This window comes from Orbicella franksi, chromosome 14 (genome assembly GCF_964199315.1).
Source record: "Orbicella franksi chromosome 14, jaOrbFran1.1, whole genome shotgun sequence".
Lineage (NCBI taxonomy): Eukaryota > Metazoa > Cnidaria > Anthozoa > Scleractinia > Merulinidae > Orbicella > Orbicella franksi.
In genome coordinates, this window is record NC_138158.1 from 17,537,736 (window position 1) to 17,562,935 (window position 25,200).

The window sequence follows — 25,200 nt, forward strand, 5'->3', positions numbered from 1 at the left end:
CTGGCCGACATGTATATCGGCTACGCAACACAACATATGCGTCGACAACAATGGCGGTGTAGATTTGAGCTATGCGACAACTGTTGTTGTTTTTTGGGGCTCCATGATCGGGTTTCCAGCCACCAACGACCTTGTATAACATCAACATGGGTGTACAAGGCCAAAAATACTAGTTTACGACAGTGTTTGCCCACGATAGCGCCTCAATATGTGGAAACATTCGGGATAACTTTTGAGCCGTCGAGTGTCTGATGAATTATGCATTTGTGTTTTGCTAGACCGTCTGGTAGACAACGTGTACAGCACAGACTCTAACAAAATGAAGAGGGCAGTATGATAAGCGAGTTAATCTTCTTTTAAAATGGACAATTCTGAAAGTATTACTGGTTCATCTTTGGAGAATACCAAAGGATTGCATCAAGGTGACGGAGAATTACATCAGGCCGAGAAACTACAAGCTGATGCGATGGAAGGTGCTCCTCTTAAGAACAGGGCCGGGACAGCAAAGAAAGATGATGGAAAGGAGGTAGGTCCTTGCTAAAGCTGGAGTTTACATTGCAATTTTATCAAAGCTAAAAAGCTAAAATTCAGGAAAGTCAGGAAAAGAAAGCGAAAGACAAAAATAAAACTGGGGGTGCGGGTGGGGGTGGGGGTGGGGGTGGGGGTGGGGAAGCATAGAGAGGAAGTTAGGACATGAACACATCATGGATTAAAGTTGACTTTACCTGGTGTACTAGTGGTAGGCTGCATTTCTGGTACATCCCTAACTGAGCATAGACAGTTGTTTACATCTGAGCTGCTCACCAGCCTACTTGCCTAAGTCTATTCTAAATACTCTGAGACCGCATCCTTGCTTACATGTACATGTAAGTACAAGCAAAAACATAAATGCTCAAGTGCAATATTAAGGTGGGTGTCACAAAAGTTAAACACCTCTTAATCTCCAATAGCGGAAAATTCCTAATGTATCAAGAATTTGTTAACCTTTGCAAAGTTAAATCTAATTTCACTGTATACTATGACCTTCTCAGTGCAATTAAAAATAAATAGAAAATTTCGCCTACTGGTAGACAGAGGCAAACACTGAAACAGAACTGGTACGACAATGAAGAAAATCTTTCTAACGCTGCTCTGCACAAAATAAGTGTTGGAAACAAATTTCAACCACCTACGAAAACCGAATTATTAGTTACAGAGTAGAGCCTTCTGAAATCCAAAAATTATATAAATGGCCTTTTCCTGTTGCAAAAAATACAAATTTAGCAATGTTTCAATTCAAGATAAACCACAATATCATCTACACTAAAGACAAACTTTAAAGAGCCAACATAATAGCTGATGATTTATGCTATCTATGTAAAAGTGAACAGCATACAATCCAGCATATGTTTTTAAAGTGCTCCCTTGTAGCTTTATTTTGGAATGAATTTTTTTGACTGGTGGTCGCAAGTCACTTGTGAGAACACTCAGTTACCAGACTCAACAATTTTATATGGACCTACAAACCCACTCAAACACCATCAACCCCTAAGCTTGGCTTTGTTTGTGACAAAATACTTCATTTATAAATGTAACCTAAATGAACAATCTTCTCGCTGTTTAAGATACAACTTCAAGAAAACATAATGACTGAAAGGTACATTGCAATAACAAACAAAACTGCCAAGCTCTTTAATGAGAAAAGGAAATGCCTTATATTAAAAGATTTTGTTTCAGAAAGTTTGCCACCATCAACGTCTCAATAGGACAAATTAATTTACTTACTTTGTGTCAATGTTGTCATGGTTTTCAAATTTCTATTCAGTAGTGCTTAGCATTAATTTATTTCTATATATATTGTAGTCCTCAAAGTGCCATAGTTTTCTTTTTGTATGGAATTTACTTTACTCTATGTTTCATTGTACTGTAAGTGTTTTTTAAGAATAAATAAATAAATAAATAAAAGATAAAAAAAAAAAAATAGAAAAATTAACAATTTTTAACTTGCTTGTGTGCATAACAGGAATGTTTAATTGTGTTATTATTATTATTACTTGTGTGCTTTTGAAATTGTATTACCACATTTTCTTGATTAAATGTCAGATTCGGAATAAATGCCGGCATCTACAAGGACAAGTTTTAAGTAATTTGACTGTACATTTAATTGAGTTCAGGCATTCCCATTGAACTCTCATGGGAAACGAAAAATAGTTCAAAATAGCGGGAGTTTGAAATAATCAATAGTAATTTTTGAAGGGTAAATCCAAGGACATGATTTTGAGATCAAAATAACAAGGAATTTGAAATAACTAAGGCTTCATTGAGGGAGTCCAACTGTATTTACTCCATGCTGGGGTTTCATTAAGGGCCAGGCATCCGGCAAATTTACCAGTTGTGAAGATGATTTTACCTGTCTGGTTTGGCGATCTATAGGAATGTTTTTCCCATAGTGAAGTTCAATTTAAAAAGTTTTGCCCACCTGTGAAAACAGTTACCCTCCTGCTGAAAGTGTTAATGAAACCCTTGCCCACGATTTTTGAGAGGGACTGTGGACAGACTAATTTACATACAGGTTATTGTAGCAACTACTGAAATTTGCTGTAGCCAGCTCTACGCATGTGCATTGTAAGCATTTAAGCAGAATGTAAATTGTTGAGGCTATGATGATACCGTGGATAGACAAACATGTATCTCCCATTCAATGATTCAATATATTGTGTAGGAAATGTGTTTGTTGTGCATGGTACAGGGTTTGTATTTTGACACAAAGTTTAAAAGTTGCATGTACTTGTAATAATACTTTACTATTGATTTAGCGTGGTTCTGTGATGTATTGCAGGAAAGTGGAATTTTAACTGAAGAACAGAAGAAACAGCACTCTGAAAAAACAATCAAGGAACTGGAGTCTCACTTTGTTTTGCCGAATGATAAACTCAAGGTGTGTACCAAGCATTCTCATTTTCAAAGATGACAATCATGTTGCTCCATGTAGAATAACAAGTTTTGAGTTCAATTAACAATATTTGTTTCTTAATTTTATGTCTAGTATGTTTTCACTCTTGTGGCCAACTCACATGCAAATTTATTATCTAGAACAAAAGGAAGTGTTTATGATCTGTAGTATCCCCAATTAGTGTCACCCAACCAGTGGACTAATGCGAATACTGCATTTTGATTGGCTACACTACTAGAGGACTATCAGTAATAGTTCTCAAATAGCAAAATTAGCATAGTCGAGCATGACGCTTTCTTTCATTTTGTTCCCAAATAATATTTCTTCAACTTGCATTTGCTAACTTTATTATTGCCTTTCTCTCCGACTACTTGGGTGATACTATTTAACAATTACATGTAGACCCTTTGCCCTCAAGGGCCACGGCTTAATAGCCCATTCGGCTTCGCCTCATGGGCTATTGACCCGTAGCCCTTGCAGGCTATGGGTCTAATTGTTAATTAGCGCAGCAGTACTAAATACCATGACACTTGAATAAAGTGGTTTATTTTCTAATAACAACCTCTAGCAGGTGGCAATCTGAAATTACACAGCACATTATCCTAATCATTTTTTTTTTTCACTGACTTGTTTTCTGCATTTGTTAGGATCCAAATAGGTGTTTAGATGCTCCTTTTTACTGTGAAGTGTGTGAAGTGAAACTGCCAAATATTACCAAATGTTGGTCTCATATTAAAACCAAGGGTCACAAGAGAGCATTGAAGGTGAGAGATACATACATGTATGTATTTTTGAATCACGAGAAGTTCGACAATGGATGACAAAAGTGTTGAGACACTTGACAGTAAAATTTGATTTTCGAGCGTCTTGAAAACATTTCCCCCCTTTCCCCTCCAGACAATGCTGATTTTTCCATTTCTTAGACTGCACAGAGCACAGCGCCTACAAAACATTGAATTGAGGGGCTGGGGTATCAGACAATTAACACTAGATGCAAGTAAAATAGAATAAATGCTTAGATATCGAAAAGTGTCATTTTCTAAAAGTGTTTCAACTACTTTTGTTGCCCATTACTAGTTACATGTACACCACATTGTAGGTTGATGTTTACATGTATGTAAGTCATGACATATACAATGTACAATATATGCCAAAGTGACCTGCACCCTGTTAGCTCATGACTTTTGTATCATGAAACAAGCAGGAATTATGTTGCAGCTTGAATTCATTGCAGGCCCCTCTTCCCCAACCAGGAAAACAAAAACACCCAGGGACAACAGCATTTTGTTAACTAGAGAGGTTCTGTGATTTGTGAAAATCTCAGGCATATTAATACAGGTTTCATGAAGTGTATCATGCAATCCATACTCATTTCATGTCTGAATAGTTTGAATGATTTAAACTTAAAGTGCTTATGAAGTAAATAATAATTGCTACTTATTTGAAAGGCTTTTCAAAGTAAAGAAGAATGGTGTTTTCCTTCTTGGAATATCTTTTTTCGTTTGAGAGATATTTACGTTTTTGTAAAGAAAGTGATGACGTCATAGGTGATTCCACTAAAACAGCACAACACTCAATCGAGAATAACTCTAGAAATATTAAAGCAGAGTTCTTTAGACTTGGCACCAGAAGTGTACATCAGAAAAAAAAAAAAAACATAATGACACCTGTCGTGCCATTGCCATGACAACAGTCATGCTGCTGGTGCTGTTTTAATTAAGACTAAAATTCCCAGATTTTATCTTAAACAAGGATTTTCCACTCCCACCAATCTAATGGGGAGAGTTAAGACATTATGGGAACCATGCGTGTTCCGAGCAAGACCCTCTGCCCACTTTAAAAGGTTGCAAATGCGGATATTTGGTTTTTCACAGAAAGAGACTGGAGCCAAGAGTGTTGCCATGGCAACAGCATAGTAGGTGTCATTCTGTTTCTTTTCTGATGTACATTGCTGGTGCCAAGTTTGAAGAACACTGCTTTAATATTTCTAGAGTTATTCTTGATTGAGTGTTGTGCTGTTTTAGAGGAACCACCTATGACGTCATCACTTTCCTCATTTGCATAATACAAAAACGTGAAAATCTCTAAAACAAAAAAAAGATATACCAAAAAGGAAAATGCCATTCTTCTTTACTTTGAAAAGCCTTTCAAATAAGCAGGAATTATTTTTTACTTCACGGGTACTTTAACTGAATGGAGACAAAATGGAGATACAGTAATATAGAAAATAAATATGAAACAAAGTACCATACACACACAGTAAATTAACAACATTTAAACACGTATTTAGATTAAAGTACACGTAAGATTGTGGAGCTGCGGTGGCCTCATGGTTAGTGCACTTGTCTCTCAATTGAGTGGTCCAGGTTTAAGAACTTGCCAGGGACATTGTGTTGTGTTCTTGGGCAAGATACTTTACTCTCACAGTGCCTCTCTCCACCCAGGTGTCTAAATGGTACTGGCGAGTTTACTGCTGGCTATAACCCTGCGATGGACTAGCATCCCATCCGGGGGGGGGGGGGGGGGTGTAGAAATATCCCTACATGTAAGATTAACAATACTAACATTCCTGTTGTTTATTGCTTAGACCAAAGGAAAGATCTTGTCCCTAGCAAAAGTTGCCCCCCCTTCAGAACACCAAACTTTAGCACTGAGCAAGCTTCTGGATTCAGTGTTTTTGGAGCATGGTTTATGTCCTGTGAAGGATTTACCAATCAGACAAAAGGTTGCAGAAAATGTTGGCAAGGCAGTGTGCACCATGTTTCCAGGTGCAGTAGATTACTAATTATTTTCCCTTGGGACTGAGGTGCTGTGACCTACCCTATTACAGGATCTTGCTTATTGCACACTAGTACAATTTGAGTGGAATGGTCTTCAAATCAAGAGGAAATTATTTCTTACAGGGCTGGCCTTTTAAGGACCTCGGTTCTTTTCTTGAGTAAAATACTGACTTATCTTGTGCATTCTTTCTCCAATCTTCCTTCCTCTCTGTATCCACCTGATATACATTTGTATCAGTCCTTACTGCAATGATTTGATTTAAGGTCATTCCACTGAAATAGAACCTGCACTGAGATTTTTGTGAAACTTTGCCTATTGATTGTTTATATTACAGGAACTTAAATTTTGAAATAAAAATGAGGGGTGCCCATGTTTGTTTAGGAGCAACAGCACCTTGTTTATACCCATATAAATCCTTAAAATAGCACCATGATTGTAGTCACGGTTGCTTGCTAAATTCACGTTTCCGACTATTGCTCTTTGTTCTACACTGAGAATTGGTCCATATTTATTTTACACAAAGAAATTTATTACTCAATTCAAAGCAACAGGAAAAAATGATAGGTCACCATACTCGTTTGCGAGAAAATGACGATTTACCTCTATGGCAAGGTCCAGCTGTAAAGAAAAAGCTGCCATTTTTTAATGCATGCACGCTAGTCACACATGAAATTATGCGCAGTAGGGATACGCAATGCAATACTGGGGAATAACCTTAAGTGCCCTCCTTCAAATAAGTGCCCCATTTCTAATAAGTGCTCCCTCTTGAATGTCATTTTTTTTCCAGTAAGGACCCCTACTTCAATAAGCACCCCCTCCTAATAAGCACCTTATTGCAAAAGTGATATTCATTGCATGGAGTAGACTGATTAGATTTTAGTAAATTGTGTGGTCTGCTTTCTCATCTGAACGTGATATTGAAAAAAAAAAACAGCATGAATTATTGTGCAGTTCCAGGAAATGTCTATACTCCTGCCACTGAAGGGATTGAAATTTCCTGGGGGAGGGGGAAGCAGTAGGGGGTTCTGTAAGACCAAAAAATTTAAAGAAATGTATGAAGCTTTATTGGAGTTTCCAGAGGGGTGGGGGTCTTAGAAAAAATCCATTCCATGGGGGAGGTATGGGTATTTTCTGGAACTACAGACATGTGCACATATTTACAGCAAAATGGTGTTATAACTACATGTATGAGAGCCCCTAAAGGCCTATTGTAATATTACAGTTCTTGAGTTACTTTGTCCATTGTTTTTCATTAATTAAAAGTTCTTTATCACATTGAGATGCACATATTCTAAGAGAAGCAATCTCCTCATGCCTCACAAGTGCACCCTCCAATAATTAGCACCCACCCTTGGGCTACTAAAAGTAAATTAGCACCTGGGTGCTAAATCAAATAAATTGCATAGCTGCGGATGCAAAATTTTAATTTTTAAAACGTACTGTAAAGCTCTACATTGTACTGACAAATCAGCTATAGGTAGTGATTTACAAAAATGCAGTATTTTATAATTCTGGAAATTATACATTTTGTATGTTATAATGTCTAGCTATTTCCTGTATGTCAAACAATAATTATTTTTCTTAGCATTGTTACATTCTGATTTTCTTGTAACAGAATGTTCAGTCTCTCTTTACGGATCCTCCTTGACTGGTTTTGGTCTGAAGGATAGTGATGTCAATCTTGATCTTGCCATCCCAGATGAGGTACAGAACTGTTCAGAGAAATTTTGATCATTTGGTGGTAACGTAATTTAATGATATTGCTGTCAGTCTTATTGTTTGTGTTCAATGACAGGTGGATGTGCCCCATGTTCTGTTGTCAATTTTGGATTTGCTTCAAAATGATGGTAAGGTGATACAGGGTAGTGTTTGCCGTAATCTCTTCCCAATGTGATTTTCTTTGTTAATTATAATGAGTAGGTTAGTATAAGGCAGCTAAAGGGCTGATGTGGACCCACTAAATAAACCTGATTTCTAAACAGATTTATGATGGTCCACCCGAGAAGTTGTGCAAAGGGTAGTTTTTGTGCCAAGTGTGAATCAAAGTTCTTGTTGCCACCCTTTGCACTAGCTGATGCTATGGGGATGAGTGGCGAGTAGAATAGATGGAATTAAAGTATGCATGTTGAAATCTGCCTCAAATGATTCTTTCAAAAATGTTAAATGTAACAGGGCTTCTGGTAGGTAGCGGGTTTTTCAGGGACAAATTCGTGGAAAAAACGGCCAATTTCGCGGGAATTTTCGAGGCCAATTTCGCTGAAAAACAATCGGAAAAAACGGCCAATTTGCTGGGAGTTTTCTGGGCAAATTTCGCTGGAAAGCGATTAGTTTTGCGCTGATTTGAGGAACATTTTTAATGAAACTAGACACTCTTAGAGCATTTACTCAGGCTTCGTGCTGCAATATGAAATCGTAATTTACAAATTTAGCAAATTGACGTCAGTTTTTTATGCGTCTGTCCTCTTATTGATGATAAATTGCATCATAACATTGTCAAAGTGGCTGTGGAACCACGAGCTGCAGGCGAGCAGTTCCGCAGTAAACTTTGACAATGTTATGACAAAATTTATCATCAATAAGAGGACAGACGCATAAAAAACTGACATTAATTTGTTTTTTACAATAACAAGACGCCGTAAACTTGCTGTAAACAAAGATAAGTGAATTTTGTTCAAAATGACGCGAGCATGGTCAATAGCTTTTCTCACTTTTTGATTGGCTACTTAAAAAAGTCCATAAAATCTCATTGGTTTAAAAATTAGTTTGACAGCTGAAAGTTGAACTTGAAAGCTTGCATAAATTAAAATTTTATCCGTCTGTACTGTTATTGACAATAAAAATGAGCCAATCAGCGCACGAGAAATTAGACAGTTATTGTAAAAGAGCTTATTGAACACAATAAAAACAAATAAGAGAATCAGGATATTAAACACAAGAGTTACGCTCAGATATTTACTATTCTAGTTGCTCCATTGAATATCTTCTTTATCCAATCGCATGTTGTTTGCCTCATCTTCAAAGTTCTGTTCTGTTTAGGTTGCGGTGTGCTCTGTGTTGGACTACGAGGTTATTTTTAACAGGGAACATCATTTGCTCTTCTAACAACAATGTGCTCTAGAAATGCGCCGGTGACAAAGCTTTTTACATCGTGGCTGCTGCCCAGTTTTCGCAATAATCTAAGAACACCTGGTAGTTTTGGGATGTTGTTTACTTGTTGAAGTGACGAAGTTTCAAGGTAATTTAGCAAGTTTACAGCAAGTAAGCAGCCCTAACAGCCAAGATAACTTTCAATCATATTGTGCTGATAAGTATTTGGTTAGATTTCAAGCGAATGTTTTTGTGAATTTTGCAGGATTTCGTGGATTTACTTGAAATTCTCGGCTCCACGACCACGCGAAATATCAGAAGCCCTGATGTAAGGCTGTATGTTTACATATTGCACAGCCTTACAAGCAAACTTTTCAGAATCATGATCAGATATTAAAAAGTCTGAATTTGAAAATGGTGATCTGTATACTGTAATTTGCTTTCTCAACTTTCTGTACAGTTACATGTAGACATTCTTGTCTGTAATTGTGGCTACACACATGTAATTATACTCTAGTTGACAATGTTTTACAGACAAATGTCATGTTATTGCATGATACCATTAACACTGTAACTACCTGGTACTTGTACAATGTATCTTAATAAATGTGTACTAAAATCTTACAGAGTAGGACAGTCATACACACAGGTGATGTTTACTATTAATATTTTGTACTTTTTTTTATTTATAACGAATGTCTATTTTAGAGCATTACTGTGATGTGAAAAGTGAATTTGATGCTAAGGTGCCACGGATATTATTCAAACATCTTTCAAGGTTTGCTGATTATTTTATTGTGATTTACACTCAGATTAGAAGTATGTGCTGAACAGTTTCTATTACAGTAACTGGTAATACATGTATTCACAGTTTCAAAACATGAACGTTGCCTTTGTTGTACATGAGAGATATTAATCAGTATTAATTAAATATAAAAGTGGTGATTTTAAGTTAGAAGTGTACAATAAGACTTCACACTGGTCATTTTGAATTACATGTAACAACTTATGTTAACTTCTTATTTACCAAGTGTGAGGGTTGTACTGAGAAATGTTAGCCCGGGTTGTGGCAGTATGGACGGAGTGCAGCAAGGTCCATACAAACAACAGCTATTATATGGCAATCAGGCCAGCCTTGTTTATTGAATTTGTCAGCTTTCGAAAGCAACAAGTACACAGCTTATGATGGTTTCCATGCAAACAGTCTGTATGGCAAAATCCTGACCAAAAAAGAACCAATCAGATGCTTATAATGATTATAATGATTATAATAACTTTTTCGCCTTACAGTGGTCTGCTTTGTGAGCTTAGTCCTGGAAATATAACGGTGAGTGCAAATTGAAATTAATGTTACATAATTCTCAATGTTCCACTTCTCTTGTTTTGGCTTTTGACCAAATCATGGATAGATACCTTTTAGTTTGAATTAATGGAGGCACTTGTCTTTGTTTATCCTTCTCTCAGTGTTTACCTCTATAGTATGCAGCTCCTAAATAACTTTAAAATTATCTTCAGTTATTTACTGTACAGTATTGTTTTCTGTTGGTTTGAAATAAATTAAAAATATGACTTTATTCTCTGTGATTGCATATTAATTAGGCATCCAAAACTAGTTGGTTGTTAAAGAAATACTGTGATTTTGATCCTCGAGTGAGAATGCTGGTTGTGGCACTGAGATACTGGGCAAGGGTGAGTGCAAATAATTAAATTATTATTGACTAGCTTGTTGTGTGGGAAGCACTGTGGCCAACTAGTTAACACACTGGACTTCTGATCAAGCAGTCTTATTTAGAGCTGTGCCTTGGCTAAGACACTTAACTCTGTCAATACCTTTCTCCACCTATGTGTATCAATAGGAATCAAAATTAATTGTACATACTGCAAGGCTCATTAATATTATGAGGTACCTTATAGACCCTTTTCATAAATGGCTGCCAATTTAAAATTCTTTTGTATGCCTTTAAATTAGCCTCACTAAACTCGTTTGGGAGTAAAAATTCTTTTGAATTATCTACTCAAAAACGAGGTTAATCAGGCTAATTTTAATACTTACAAAAGAATTTATAATTGGCAGCCATTTATGAAAAGGGTCTATTGTTTCCCCATCATTTGTGTTTGATTGTTTATTTACAAATTTTTGAAGTGACTTTCAAATGATTGGCAACATTGTTGAAACATTGTGAAATGTTATCTTGTTTCTATGTTAGATTTGTAACATTGATTGTCAATCCGAGGGAGGTCTGCCAGGGTACTCACTGGCTCTGATGGTGATTCAGTTCCTTCAGGAGCTAAAACCTCCTGTTCTGCCGAGATTGGAGCCAATTGAAGTAAGCATGTTTGCAAGTTTACACTGCCTGAGAGTGAGTACATTTAAAGTAAAAATAATGGCATGCAATGTCCAGGTACAGTACTTGGTCCAATCTTATAAGTTTGGGAATCTTAAAGATTCTTAGGAAACAAAACAAAATATTAATTATTTCATGTTTCTCCTTGGAGCGATCATTAAGCAGGGCTGTCATTAAGTCTTTAGTCACCTGTAGCCTTATTCTCCACACCAGTAGCAAATTGGTTACTTTGTGGGTGAATTCTATCAACAAAAGGCAATTTCACCCATATCATCAATTGTAACATGTATTCCGGGTTACAGCCCTCATTGACAGCCCTGTTAAGTGCTTAACATTGATATTAGTTTTACTTATGAAGGTTTTAATAGCATGCAGATCTTATGTGTAGTAGTTGTTTATCAGACTCCCATATCTGATTGTTTTCTTTGATTCTCTTAACTTGCCTTATTGACAAACTGATGCTACAAGGAGAAAATGTCTTTTGATCACTCAAACTGTTTCTGAAACGTCTCCAGTACAAAGAGAGTACTGAACATCTTTTGTTGCATTTGGAAGCATTGGAGTTTAATTTTTTAATGTTTACTAATAATGATATTGATGTTTGCTAATGAGCCTAATTACATCTCACCAGGCTATTGAAAAGGACTGTCCAGATGCTTTAAAATACTTTGTCGGTGTTAATAAGGAGGCGAGTGGGAGTTTGTGGTTTCAGCTCTTTAGGTAAGCAGAGGTTTAAATGCTCTCTAGCTTCTCAGCAGTCCAAAGTCCTAAATCCTTGAATCTGATTGGCCGATTGGTGCTCTTTAGCAGTCCTGATTTTTCCATTCAAACCCTAAGTGCAGGCAACTCCGTAATGTACAACTTAAGCAACTTTTCAAGCTTTTTGTTACACCGTAAAACAACGTAAAATGTAAACATTCAAGACAGAGTGAAGCAATTAATTTATTGAAACCGTATTTTTGTGCTCAAAATGTCAAACACGGGCATACGCCAAATTTGTACTGAACGGCTTTAAATAAAATTCAACAAAAAAGTTGCTTTCAAAGATGTACTGTTGAGAAAAACACAGCCTTGGTCGATCTGTGTTGGGAAAACTGTGTCCAAGGTCTTGAGTATGTGCGGCCTCTGGCCATACTCAAGACCAGGGTACAGTTTTTCCCAGTGTGGACGTATATCTGTAAGTTACAATAATAGGCACCCTCCATCGATCAACATGTTCATGTTAAAAGTATATTACATGTTCATGAAAGCGTCTTACATGCTAAATTGAATTTTTTTAATTTTTTGTCGCATCATTGTTGAAGGCTTTGTTCCGAAGTAAGAATGTCCTCAAATTTAAGTGGATTTTCCCCCAGGTTTTACTGTGTTGACTTTGATATTCCAAACTTCGTGATTTCCATCAAAGACCCAATGCCTGTTTCACGGGAGAAGAAGAAATGGGGCCACCGCCGAATAGCAGTTGAAGGTGAGATCATTGATCACTCCCCTTCCCTTTTCAGTCAGCAGGCAGTGATATTTCCCAACTCTGGACCTCTTCTTTATGTTTTCCAATGTCACTGTCTTCTAATCCAAGGTAACATCTTGGCAGTCCAGGTTTGAGGCTTGACTGGGGACATTCTGTTGTGTTCTTGGGCAAGACACTTTACTCTCACAGTACCTCTCTCCACCCAGGTGTACAAATCGAGGCTGTTATTAAGTTTTGAGTCACTGCTTGTAGCCTTGTTCTCCACACATGCAGCAAACTTGTTACTTTGTGTGTGAATTCTATCTGCAAAAGGCAATTTTACCCATAGCTCCAAGGGAAAATGAAGCATACTCAACTGTAACAGGTGTTACAGGTTACGGCCCTTAATGACAGCCCTGCATATGGGTACCTGCAAATTTAATGCTGGGTGTAACCCTACGATGGACTAGCATCCCATCCAGGGAGGAGAGGAAATACACCTAGTCACTTCATGCTGCCGAAACCAGGATAAGCTCCAGCCTGATGGGCCACTTGGCTGGTATGACTTTACCTTTAAGGCTTTTACCTTATCTATAAAAAGCTCTATGTGATTCAAGATTTCCTTTTAATTTATACATTTCGTATATTCGCATGTAAATTGTCACTCTGCAGATCCCTTCTCTTCCAAACGGAATGTTGCTTCTTCACTAAGTAGTGACGCAGGTATGTTATATTATGATTATTATTGATCGTTGGGATTGTTTTCATCCAACTTGCTTTAGCTACCAGTCTGTTTTATGTTCACTGCCGATACGGTGTGAAATAACAAAACCATATTGTCCAGTATTTTATTTGAATTCATACACAGTTCAAAGGTGTATAAAACTCTCAAGGGAAACGAAAGAAGTTTAACGTTGCGAGGATTCGAAATCGCATTTTGAGTCATTTTTGCCGTTTACAAAATTACCTTTAAATTGAAGGTAATCTGAAAGTAGTGGTTAACTAAGATAGAAAAACAACAAAGAGACATAAAGGAGACCATAAAGGAACAAGGATGGTTAAGGGTGGAGAAGATTAACGCATGTTGCAAAGGAAAGAACAAACTTGAAAAATTCAAAATTGAGGCTAAACTTTTCAAGATGCACAAACGGTGAATTCGTGGCTCCGTAATTTATTAGTGGATATCACTAATTTGGAACTGTTGTCCATTTATTTTCAGCGTATGACTATTTCTATTCTTGCTGGATAAACAGTTTTCTGTATTTTGGTTCCTTGCCTAATGCGGCACAGAATGGTAAGTGGAACAACATTCTATGCAGTGCAATTTGTCCTCTAAGAGCATTTTTGTTTTTCCATGGCCCGCACTACAGCTATGTTACCTCCTTGCTTTCAAGATGAATGAGGAATTTTAACATCTTGGTTGTACAGGGCTTGAGATTGACTTTTTAATATACTGGCCAATAGGCTCGTTACATGTCAGATTTTGTAGCCAAAACAATTATTGGAGAATTGAACTAGCTAAATTTTCCAGTCGTCGGTCTTTGGTATAGTATTTGTTTTCTGGCGTGTCTCACTACAGCTTACAAGATCTGGAAATGAAACTCTTAAAACTGTTTCTATTGAAGGGGTTTTATTGAGTAAACTTGAGATAACTACCTCTTTTCATTCGCAATGTGTTCAGCGTTCGCATTTGCAATCGCAAGTGACAACTACCGTATGCACAACTTTGCCAGGTTCAATGTCAATCAAATACTGTGAGAATAAATGTTTTCCACAAGCCAAAGAGGCCTGCAGAAATACAACTATTTTACCGATCTGTGACTAGTTAGCAGTGGTTAGTCTTCATTTTTTTTTTTTTTTTTTCAGGACCAGTCGCAGAGATAAAAAATGTCAAATCAAACCTGACGCACAAGAAGAATGACAATAAAACAGGAAAAACTAAGAAACAGGAAGATAAACGGGTAACCAATGAAGAGGCTATTTTTGAAATCGATGACTTAGACCCTACAACAAAACAAATGGAGACTCTAGATCTCTCCAGCAATAATTGTGAAGATGGCAGTGCCTCTCAAGGACAAACTACACAAGATTCTCCAAGCTTGAAGAGTAAGGATCAAATTGACGCAGACAATGAAGTCGAGGGGAACTTAACTGCAGCCGATGGTGAAGATGCCAGTGAATTTAAACTTAAACAAACAGCATCTGGGGACTCTGGAGGTGAAAGCAGTAGTTCCAAAGATGTAAACAGCGACGCAGCTGCTACTCAACAAAATGTCGAGTACAGATTTGATGTTGAAGTGTTTACAGGAAACAAACAACCTGTTAAGACGTGCTGTTTCTGTAAGGAGGATGGGCACGTCAAGGAGCAGTGTCCAGATCTAAGGAAGCCAACACTGACTAGGCTGCCACCAATGACTCAGCAATTCGGTGCAGTGTTGGATTTTGTTTGCAAGAAGTGTAGAGGTGAGTGCGTCCACTTGTATTCCGTCTGAGGCAGCGTCCTCACTACTCTGGAGGAATTTTGAAAACGGAGGTTTCACTCTGAAAACGCATCAAATGTTTTCCGTCCACACTACGCCGGAGGAATTAAAAAAAAAAAAAACGGTTATTTTGGATTTGTGTTTGAGGAAAACTCGGTCAGAAAAATCACATGATTATCGTGGCTACGTCGTTTTCAAAACACTCCCTCCGCACGAAAACGCAAAGCCGACGTTTTCAAATTCCTCCAGTTCGAAGAGCGTTTTCGAAAAGCTCCGTTTTCGTGACGGTTTAGTGTGGATGGTAGGTCTAACCGTAGAAATAAAGCTGCGTTTTCGTATTTGTGCGGCCTAATGTGGACGCTGCCTGCATGATATATAACGTTTTTACTCACATGGCCAGAAGCAATGACAATTTATTGGAACAAAAGAAAACTTTAGCTAAGGAAAGAGTTCAATTCTCACTGGATTGATTTGGTACAACAACATGGCCGACGTCTACCAATATGGCTGCCCTATCGTCATGTGAAACTTACATACAGCGTAATAAGCGTCATAATTAAAAAAGGCATAGTAAAAGCTATGTAAAGCGGAAGCCCTGTGCATGCACCGGAAAATCGCAAAACTATTATCACTAAATTGTGCTGATGGAATTTTCTTTATAAACAGAACCTAACTAACAATTGCGTTTTTTTTTTTTTTTTTTTTTTTTTGCTGTTGCCAATCATAATTACGACAATCAAGGAACCTTGGTGAAAAAAGCAACAGAGACAAACAAACTGGATTGAAATCTGCCAATCATAATCCAAAGACGTGTCGTTGTGAACCTGTTGAAGTAAACTTCTGTTCCTGAGTGGTTATCGAAGATGACTGACTGAAACGAAAAACACAACCATTTACTCAGAGTTTACGTCGCTGAGAGGTGCAATAACGCTCTTTTTTGTCTTTCAGCTGACTTTGAGTTTGAGAAATCAGAAGTTTCATACAGAGAGAAAGTGTTGAAGAATTTAGAAGGCTACATCCGCCAGATATTTCCAGGTATGTTATGGCACGGCCATAGGGCATGGCATGGCATGACCGTATATTTTATGAGAGAGTTGTGCACTATATATTATGAGATAGAGTATACATTATGAGATAGAGTTCTGCACTTCATGTGCCTTTTTTCATAAAGAAATAATTGACTCTAGATAAAGCTACCGTTGAATTCCTTTTACTTGCACATTTGCATGTACATACAAAATATAGTCATGCAATAATTATGAGTTTATTGTCTGAGAGAGAAGGCCAGACGAAAAAGATTTACACTAGCTCATGGTCATCGAGTATGGACCAAATCTATAGTCTAGCGCATGTCTCAATGTCAGTGCATACATGCGTTGAAAAGCTCTGAGCTCAGTTAGTTTTCAGAGATAGGATTCTCAGCACAAAGGGTGCTCTGCTCTGCTCTATGTTCACCCCCCCCCCCCCCCTTCCTTCCGTCCGAACCAATCTTTTCTCTCGTAGTGCAAGATTCTGGTATGCAGTCTGACCTCTCAAATGTTTGGGGAATGGTAGTTAAGTGGTCCGACTAACTGACAGTGTCAGTAACATATATCATAGTAATAATTAGAAATCTTTAAAACCGGTTTTATTAGTGACTAGACTCCCATGCCTCTAGCCTTCAAACTGTTTTAACGAGTGCCCTCTAATTTTACTAATATTTGTGTCATCTCGTTTGTAGATGCAAGACTCTTCTTATTTGGCTCATCCAAGAATGGCTTTGGTTTCCGAAACAGCGACATTGACATCTGCATGACCTTAGAAAATCAAGTCAAAGAGGAGGTGGATTGTGTTGACGTGATTATCGGACTTTCCAAGCTGCTGAAAAAACACAAAGACTGCGGCAATGTGCTGGCCATAACAACAGCTAAAGTTCCCATTGTGAAGTTCTATCTTCGCAGTTGTAAACGCGAGGCTGATATAAGCCTTTACAACACACTTGCGTTAGAGAACACCAAGATGCTTGCTACATACGCTAAACTGGATGATCGTGTTGCAACTTTAGGTTATGCTGTTAAGGTGTTTGCTAAGGTAGGTTTAAGTGAGGGGAGCACACGAGTTACAACAGTAAGAACTGAATGAGTCTCAAGAACCAAAACTAAAGCCTGGTTTTCACTAGCGACGCAAGCACAAGCGCAAGCAATAGGGATGACCCAAGTGAAAACGAAATTCGACGCAAACACAAGCGTAAGCAAAATCATCCGAACCTTCCATACTGTTTAGGCGCGAGGTAATCTGGATCCAGTGTTTTCATTGGCCAAACATAACCAGGTGTGGTAAATATCCTTGTGCTTCTGTCATGCCTGAGCGGTATTTCGTTTTCACTTGTTGCAGCGCAAACGCAAGCATAAGCGCAAGCGCAAGAAAAAGGAAAAATTTTGATCCTTGTGCTTGTGCTTGCGCTTGTGCTTATGCCTGCGTCAAGGCCGTTTTCACGGTGAAATAAGAATTATTGTGTTTGCGCTTGTGCTTGGGTCGCTAGTGAAAACCACGCTTAAAGAAATGCACCAATTTTGGTTTCTGAGTGGGAGCTAATGGTAAGCATTAAGGGTGATAGACTGTTTCACTTTACTCTCACAGTGTCTCTCCTATTGGCTGGGGCAGGGGGAGGGAGTGGGGAATCCTGCGACAAACATTAGCATCTAATCCTGAGGGGCTCGCAACAACTGCCAACCTCTGTATGTAACAGAAATTGGGTTAACTGCTGGGTTGGATTCACAAGGCTGTAACAAAGGTTTTCCTTCATGTTTTATTCAAGATATTTAGGAGTGTAAATATTCCAAAAAAATAAACAGCGTGGAGTCTCTGTGTGGAGTCTCTCCCTGGCATTTGCGCTCTTGAATAGCTCCCCCCAGGTCGGCAAAGATACAATAACACCAAACCCATCGTAACACGTATGTGACACGAGACGTTAAACGCGTATGTAACACGTCATATTTGGTCATATTTTGTGATTAGGTGTGTGACATTGGAGACGCTTCCAAGGGCAGCTTGTCATCTTATGCATACATTCTCATGATGCTTCACTACCTGCAGCAGTGCAAACCTCCAGTCATTCCAGTGCTGCAGTCCCTGTACACTGATAGCAAGCCACCTGAGAAGATTGTGGATGGATGGAACTGCTGGTTCCTAAGTGACCTGAAGAAAATTGTATGTGGTAGAGCCCTAGTTATTTATTGTTATAGGGTGGAAGGGGAGAGGGGGTAGGAGGTGGGAAGTGAGTAAGGCATAACACCTTGGTCTAAAAGCTTCATATGTTTGGAACAGTGAGGTAATAGAGAAAACTGTTAGGGGCTGTCACGCATCATACAGTTTCTTTCACGAGTTTGTCGCGATACAATTGTCAGACAATACAACAGTGTAGCCCTTTTCACGGCTAATTTTTCTCATCTGCGTTACAATGTAATCCAACGTGGATGCCAGTTAGTTTCGGGCAGAAACTACAACATAGCCTGAAATTTCCTCAGAAACGTTTACCGTGAAAAGGGCTATATTGTGTCGTGACAAACTCGTGCAAGAAGCTGCATGGATAAATTAATAACGCAGGGTGACAGACCCTGTACAAAACACCACAAAATGAATATGTCTCGAACGTTTTTTTTTGTTGTTGTTGCGCTTAACATTGCACAATGTTCAGTTTTCACAGTAATTCATTGCGAGAATGCTGCAACAGTCAATAGCACTTTTCAAGTATATTTACCTTGAGAAACTCGTCCACCCCCAAATAAAGCAGGGGCTCCATTTCCACTGCTCTCTCGAGCCTGTTCTTCGTTCCTTGCCTGAACAACGTTTTACTGTAGACGGAGCTTGTTTTGTATTTTGTCATTTATTATTACGTAACTGCTCTTTCTTTTGACAACCGTATCTCCTGTTTCGCTTTTTCATAGTTACTTCTTCATGTTGAGGGTTTTAGCTCTTGGTGGCAAATCAATAACCATGTAGTACTGTTATGTCCGCTTTAAATTTTCAGGAATCACTTCAAAGTATTGTGTAGAAATTCAACCAGTTTTGAAAAGCTAATTCTTTAAAAACAAAGATTCTGACTCCTCCTCCACCACCCTACAATTAACCTGTGAGCAGGCTCTAGTGTTTGGATTTCGCACTCAAGCGCATCTTTCTGGCTTTTTGCTTTGGCGTGTAAACAAGTTTACGAACGACCCTGGGGGGAGGGGGCAGGGGGGTGAGGGAGTTGCACCGCAGTAAAGCGTGAACAAAAATGTAATAACCTCAGAGGTCTAATAAAGGAATTTACCGGTGCGGTGTTTCTCAATGATAACTTTTTCTTCTTTTGTAGCAAAGCATTTGGAATCCAAAAGAAAAGAATCCCTTCAATGCAGGACTTCTGTGGTATGGCTTTTTGAGGTATTACACGGAAGAGTTTGACTTTGAGCATGACGTAGTATGTTGTAGAAGAACAAAGAAGCTGACGAAATTTGAAAAGATGTGGACCAAGCATGTATTTGCTATTGAAGGTTAGGGTTTGCTACTTGCTGTCTCCAATATCTCTAATAGACTGGCAGCAGCCTAAGGGTTACTTAGACAAGGGTTGAGCCATCGCAAACCTAAAAGGGCGGTATGACCGAGTAGGGAATAAGGCGAGACGGCCGCGCCCGTGTTCCGTCCCAATCCCCTTTTGGGCTGAAGCGTCTCGCCTCATAATCCCTGCTCAAGTTTGAGAGAAAAACATGCTGCCATCTATCGAAGAAATTTTCTGTCCACTAATTTTATTTTTGTAATGATCTGTCGCGTTGGTGAATGTTAGTCATTTTCAAAAGATGTGAGGAAGTTATTTTAAGGGCAAATATTCTAAGATTACTTCAACTAGATTATTAAAGTAAGAACAAAATATAAAGCATCCGCGTTAATATTGTAAGAATTCATTCTTTATTCTGAGCACTCTATACAAGTATATTTATTGTGTCATTGAAGGGCCGAGTGAAGAAAGGGCCTATCTTTATTTTTAGGTTACCGTTGCTATGGACGAATTTGAGCTTGTACACTGTTAATATTACTAAATCAAAAAATGCGTCATGTTTTGGGAGATGATATGTTCCATTGTTGTTTTTAAAAAAGAACAGTAAAGGCAAACTACCTGTGGTTTAAAATGCAGGCAGGACTTTTCTGCACTCAGCCTTTCAACTGTACATTTACTTTACGTTCTAAAAGAATTACTTCACTTAGTCTTTACATAATTGATTTCCGCAGACCCATTTAATCTTGACCACAACTTGGGTGCTGGCGTGACAAGGAAAATGGCCAGTTACATTTTGACGACCTTCATTAGAGGACGCGAAAGGTTCGGATTTCCACGATACGACATACTAGCGGAACACTTACAGAGGTTCTTCTTTGATGTGTATTACCTCACAGATGGCTACGAGGCTCCGGCCGACAGGAATTGTCGTGTTTGTGGCAAGATAGGGCACATCGCGAAAGATTGTCCACATTCCAAGGCCAACCGAAGAGCTGAACAAAAGAAGGAGGAAGAAGAACGCCGATTGGGAAAGGAACCAGAGGGAATGACCCAGAAGCCTTTCAGTGCACGTCCAAGGTCAGCGTCTTCCCCGAACAAACAGGGACAGGACAGAAATGCTGATCGAGGTACGCCTCTGTCAACAGCGCAGCCTAAGAAAATTCCATCTCGCCAAGAACCGAATGTCTCGAATCACTTATCTAGATCTCAACCAGACTCGCAAGTTGATGCATCTCCTTTGAAAACAAACCAGGGCAGCGAAATTGAGGACGTTGCAGAAAATGGCCGTGAAAGAGTTCAACCTGAGATACCTCATGCACAATTACCTGGCCAAAATCTTCAGACGGCTGTGACCAGTGAGAATGTAGTTTCTGGAAGTCGTGAGACAATGCAAGATACAAAAAATACGCAGTGGCAGTCCATACAAGCCTCTTCAACCTCTGTTGTTAAGAATGAAATTGGTGTAATGAATATGATTGCTTCATGTGGTGATGTTGTCACTGAGCCATCAGGTGTTAGACCACTTGTGCACTTGCCAAGCCCTGTGAACAGTGGTATTGGAACAGCCGTTGGGACAGTTGAAACAGCAACAGTGCAAGCCTCTCATGCAGGAGGCGTGAAACCACCTCCTGGATTGCCTCCTGGGTTCCACACTCCTGATGGCACTCCTCAGGTATCTCGTATATCTAGTGAAGGACCACCACCTCTGATGGCGGGAAACATTCCACAGTCTCCTCCTTTGAACATGTCGCCAGTTGGTATGTTCCAAGGTCATCCCATTGTCCTTGGCACTCCACCACAGCACTCACCGAGCATGGCCAGCCCCAGTGGCCAGTTGGTGGGTTCTCCAATTCAACGCGACCTGTGGCTCCGGCAACAAGGTGGAATGATGCCGAGTCCACTTTCCCCTCCTGTCAGGCCACTCGTTCCTTATCCTCTGTCACCTGAACTCCATCACTTGCAGCCGCAGCAGCAGTGGAGAGGTCCCTCGGAAAGTTTGCCTGTTGATCTTCAAGGTTCCCCACTACGTGGACACCAACGTCTCGCAGAGCACAATCACCAGATGCTTCCCCAGAGTCCTCCAAACATTTCCAGAAGTGTCATGTGGCCGTCGCCCCCAAACAGCCTGTATCATAATTTGGGCAGTTACCCTGACCCAGCCATTATCAGAGAGCAGCACTTTCGTCTTCCGGGACATCATCCTCCGTTCCCTGGTAACAGTTCTCTTTGTGTGGTGCCGCAGCAGACTCAGATTCCTCATGGTACCCCTCCAGGACCTCCAGTTGGTTCACCCCAGCAGATGCCCCAGCTTCCACACCAAGGAGCCATCTTACCACCTGTCCTTGGAACCCACATGGTCAGTCCACCATATTGGCCATACTGGTTTTACCACTAGTAATTGTTTGGTTGTTGTCTGTAGACGAGATGTAGACGTGAAGACAGTCGTTAGGTCAGATGCCTTGTTGTAGAAGCATACATGTAGGCTTACCATGAATGCTAGGCTGTTAACGTTTTTGTAGAGCATTGGCGTATCGTCCTTGACGTTTTGATTTACGAGGCAGTTAGATACTAGTCTTATATTTTCCTTGGTTTCCATTCTAATTATTGCAACGAGCTATTGCCCGTTACGGAGAGCATTGGACGGCCTTTGGGGCATTGGTATATTCTTTGTGAGGCTAAATGTTTAGTCACTTATCTGTACCAGTCCTCTTGAAAAGATCTCAATGTTAGGTAGCCCAGTTGTTTCTGTGGTACAGTAACTATCGTCTGTAACTGTTCGTTCGTTCAGCATTTTTTGCCGGCATTTTGTTAACTGTGAAGGACTGTATGGCTAATGTGGTGTGCTGGGTGTTTAGACAGGAGAGCAGTTCTTCAGCTTTATGCGGGCAGTTGAAGAAGAGTCGAAGAAAGAGGAAGGTCTTCCAACGAAATTGTCTTCAAATAAAGAGTCTGAGGTATGTCCTCATCGACATTCTTTTAAAGGAGCTCAGTTACGGTGTTTGAATTATTTTGGCCACGTATAAAACTACTTTTAATTTAAAGAAGCCTGAAATAGCAGGTTACTAAGATAGAAAAATACCAAAGGGATAACAGTAAACCATAAAGAAACAAGGATGTTTAAGGATAGAGAGGATAAACACGGATTACAAACGACGAACTTGAAAAATGTAGGTTTAACTTTTCAAGATGCGCAAACCGTGACCAAGCTCCTTTAGGTTGTTTCCTATTCTCTACTCTATCATACGGCTGACCTTTGGCTTCAAAATTCTTTTCTATTATTATTATGCTCTATATGGACGGACGCCGGTTTTAGTATTCTTTACGAAAATGTTCAGGTGAAAGCGGATACTTTTTAAAGTAAATTCTGTGCAAGCTAGGTAAATGTCTTTTCTGAAAATATATTTTTCAATCAATACATTGGGTTTGGAAAAAGGAAAAGTAGCCTGAAAAAGTATGAAAGTAAACTTGAATTTTGTAAAAACGTGAAAATAGCCCGCTAGTCCAATCCCCTCCACGTAGGATTCCTCTTCTTCAGCTTGCAACATTGTACTATGTAGGTAAAAGCAGCATTTGCTTCACTGTTGTGTGATTATTATTCTCTAATTGACAGTAATTTCATTACGTACCTATCAATGTTTTTACTTCCTATTTCTAATGTCATGTGTTTGTCATTTTACGGTAGTCAAAAGAATTGCACATTACTCCAAAGAGTTTGAAAGTTGCCAAGACTCCTGAAGAACACAAGCTGCTATCCAAACTGAGCAAGGTGAAGAGCCTTTGGGAAGGGGGTAACACCCACGAGTTCCCAAATCCAGAAACAAGCGAGGAATTAGATCCCACCGAGGATGCCAACCTCAAGGGGAAAGGTTCTATAAGACATTCTGTCCCTGATGCAAAATTACCTGAAAAGAGAGAAGCTTGGGTAAACGAAAACGATAGCACTGAAGTAGTGCGGATGACTCAAGATGAACTAGATGAATCTGAAGGAGAAGCACCGAACAATACAGCTTCGTTGACTGAAGACAGCAGTGTAATGTCCTCTGAAACCGTCAGCAAGGAAAAACGGACTCCCTATAGCGTACCAGTGGCTTCTGAGGAGAAATTGGAAGACCAATCCGGTAAAAGTGACCAAGAACACTCACAGAAAAGCGAACAACGACCACCATCTGATGCGAAAGCGTCGATGGCGTCTGAAGAAGCCCCAAGGAAAAAGCCTACTAGGCGCGGTGGTCGAGGCAGAAAACCCAACGGCCCTGGCCCCAGACACAACGAGAATGCCAATAGAACCCCAGAGAAGCAGACGTCCTCAGCTGGTAACGCAACTCAAGGGAAGAACACTCCCACACGAAGTCACCATCAGAAAGGTTCTGATGACTTCAAAGGTGACGTCCCGAATGCTGATAGAACCCCAGAGAAGCAGGAGAAGTCCTCAGCTGCTAACGCAACTAAAGGCAAGAACACTCCCACGCGAAGTCGTCATCCGAAAGGTTATGACGACTTCAAAGGTGACGTTCCGAATGCTGATAGAACTCCAGAGAAGCAGGAGAAGTCCTCAGCTGCTAACGCAACTAAAGGCAAGAACACTCCCACGCGAAGTCGTCATCCGAAAGGTTATGACGACTTCAAAGGTGACGTTCCGAATGCTGATAGAACTCCAGAGAAGCAGGAGAAGTCCTCAGCTGCTAACGCAACTAAAGGCAAGAACACTCCCACGCGAAGTCGTCATCCGAAAGGTTATGACGACTTCAAAGGTGACGTTCCGAATGCTGATAGAACTCCAGAGAAGCAGGAGAAGGCCTCAGTTGGTAACCCAACTAAAAGCAAAAACACCCCTACACGAAGTCGTCATCCGAAAGGTAACGACGACTTCGCAGGTGACGCTCCGAAGGCTTCGCCTAAAAATCCTAGAGCTGAGCGTCCTGAAGGCAGCCAAGGTGACGCGCAAGGAGCTCATGGTGGCGCCGAGTCCACGCCACGTCAGTTGCCTAAAACTGTGGAAACAAGCGAGAAGAGCGGCGGTAAAAAAGGAACACCAGACGCAAACAAGCAAGACCACGTTAAGAATACACGAACAGGGAACCCCGCTAATTCACCCGGGGATTCTAGTAAAGGAGGAGCCCCCAACCGGGGACGTAGAAGACCCCGATCCCGGACCAGTAAAGGTTCACCAGGCGACGCAAAGCAGGATACTAGAAACAGAAGCAACAGTACGCCAGAGAAACGTCCGCCAAAGAATCCATAAATTGTACTTAGTCTCCAGAAACATGACTTACTCATAGTCCAAATGAAACGCGAGTGTTGCCAAGACAACATTCATAGTAAATAGGTGTTTTTTGTTTTTTTTTGTTCTTAGCCTGCACTCTACACGAACTCTAACTGCTACTAAAAAGGATCGTATTTACGATTTGTTTAGCATAAATTCTCTAGTTTTGTATTTTCCTAAGGGAGATATTGTTCTTGTTCATTTTATGAAGGGAAACATCAGCAATTGTACAAAGTCTAGTCTTCGCTTTTTTTTAATTTTTAGATTAACTATTAAAGCGCTGTTGTCGACGTAAATTATCTATACGGGTCTTCTTATATTTCCGTAGTATTTGTGGAGATTTTGCGATTTTTAC

General features: G+C 39.7%; 1 protein-coding gene across 1 annotated transcript; it reads left to right on the top strand.

Moving 5' to 3' along the window:
* Nucleotides 1-44: 44 nt before the first annotated feature.
* On the top strand, nt 45-25,145 carry LOC145467320 (uncharacterized). Its single transcript, XM_081450869.1, has 22 exons — nt 45-526; nt 2,819-2,917; nt 3,580-3,696; nt 5,520-5,700; nt 7,329-7,417; nt 7,509-7,560; nt 9,509-9,578; nt 10,091-10,127; nt 10,400-10,489; nt 11,008-11,127; nt 11,777-11,865; nt 12,501-12,610; nt 13,262-13,312; nt 13,809-13,883; nt 14,456-15,052; nt 16,018-16,104; nt 16,790-17,139; nt 18,067-18,258; nt 19,403-19,580; nt 20,314-21,938; nt 22,438-22,536; nt 23,265-25,145. The coding sequence occupies exons 1-22, from the start codon at nt 362-364 to the stop codon at nt 24,822-24,824; spliced, it is 6,033 nt and encodes a 2,010-aa protein (XP_081306995.1). The 5' UTR covers nt 45-361; the 3' UTR covers nt 24,825-25,145.
* Nucleotides 25,146-25,200: the final 55 nt, after the last annotated feature.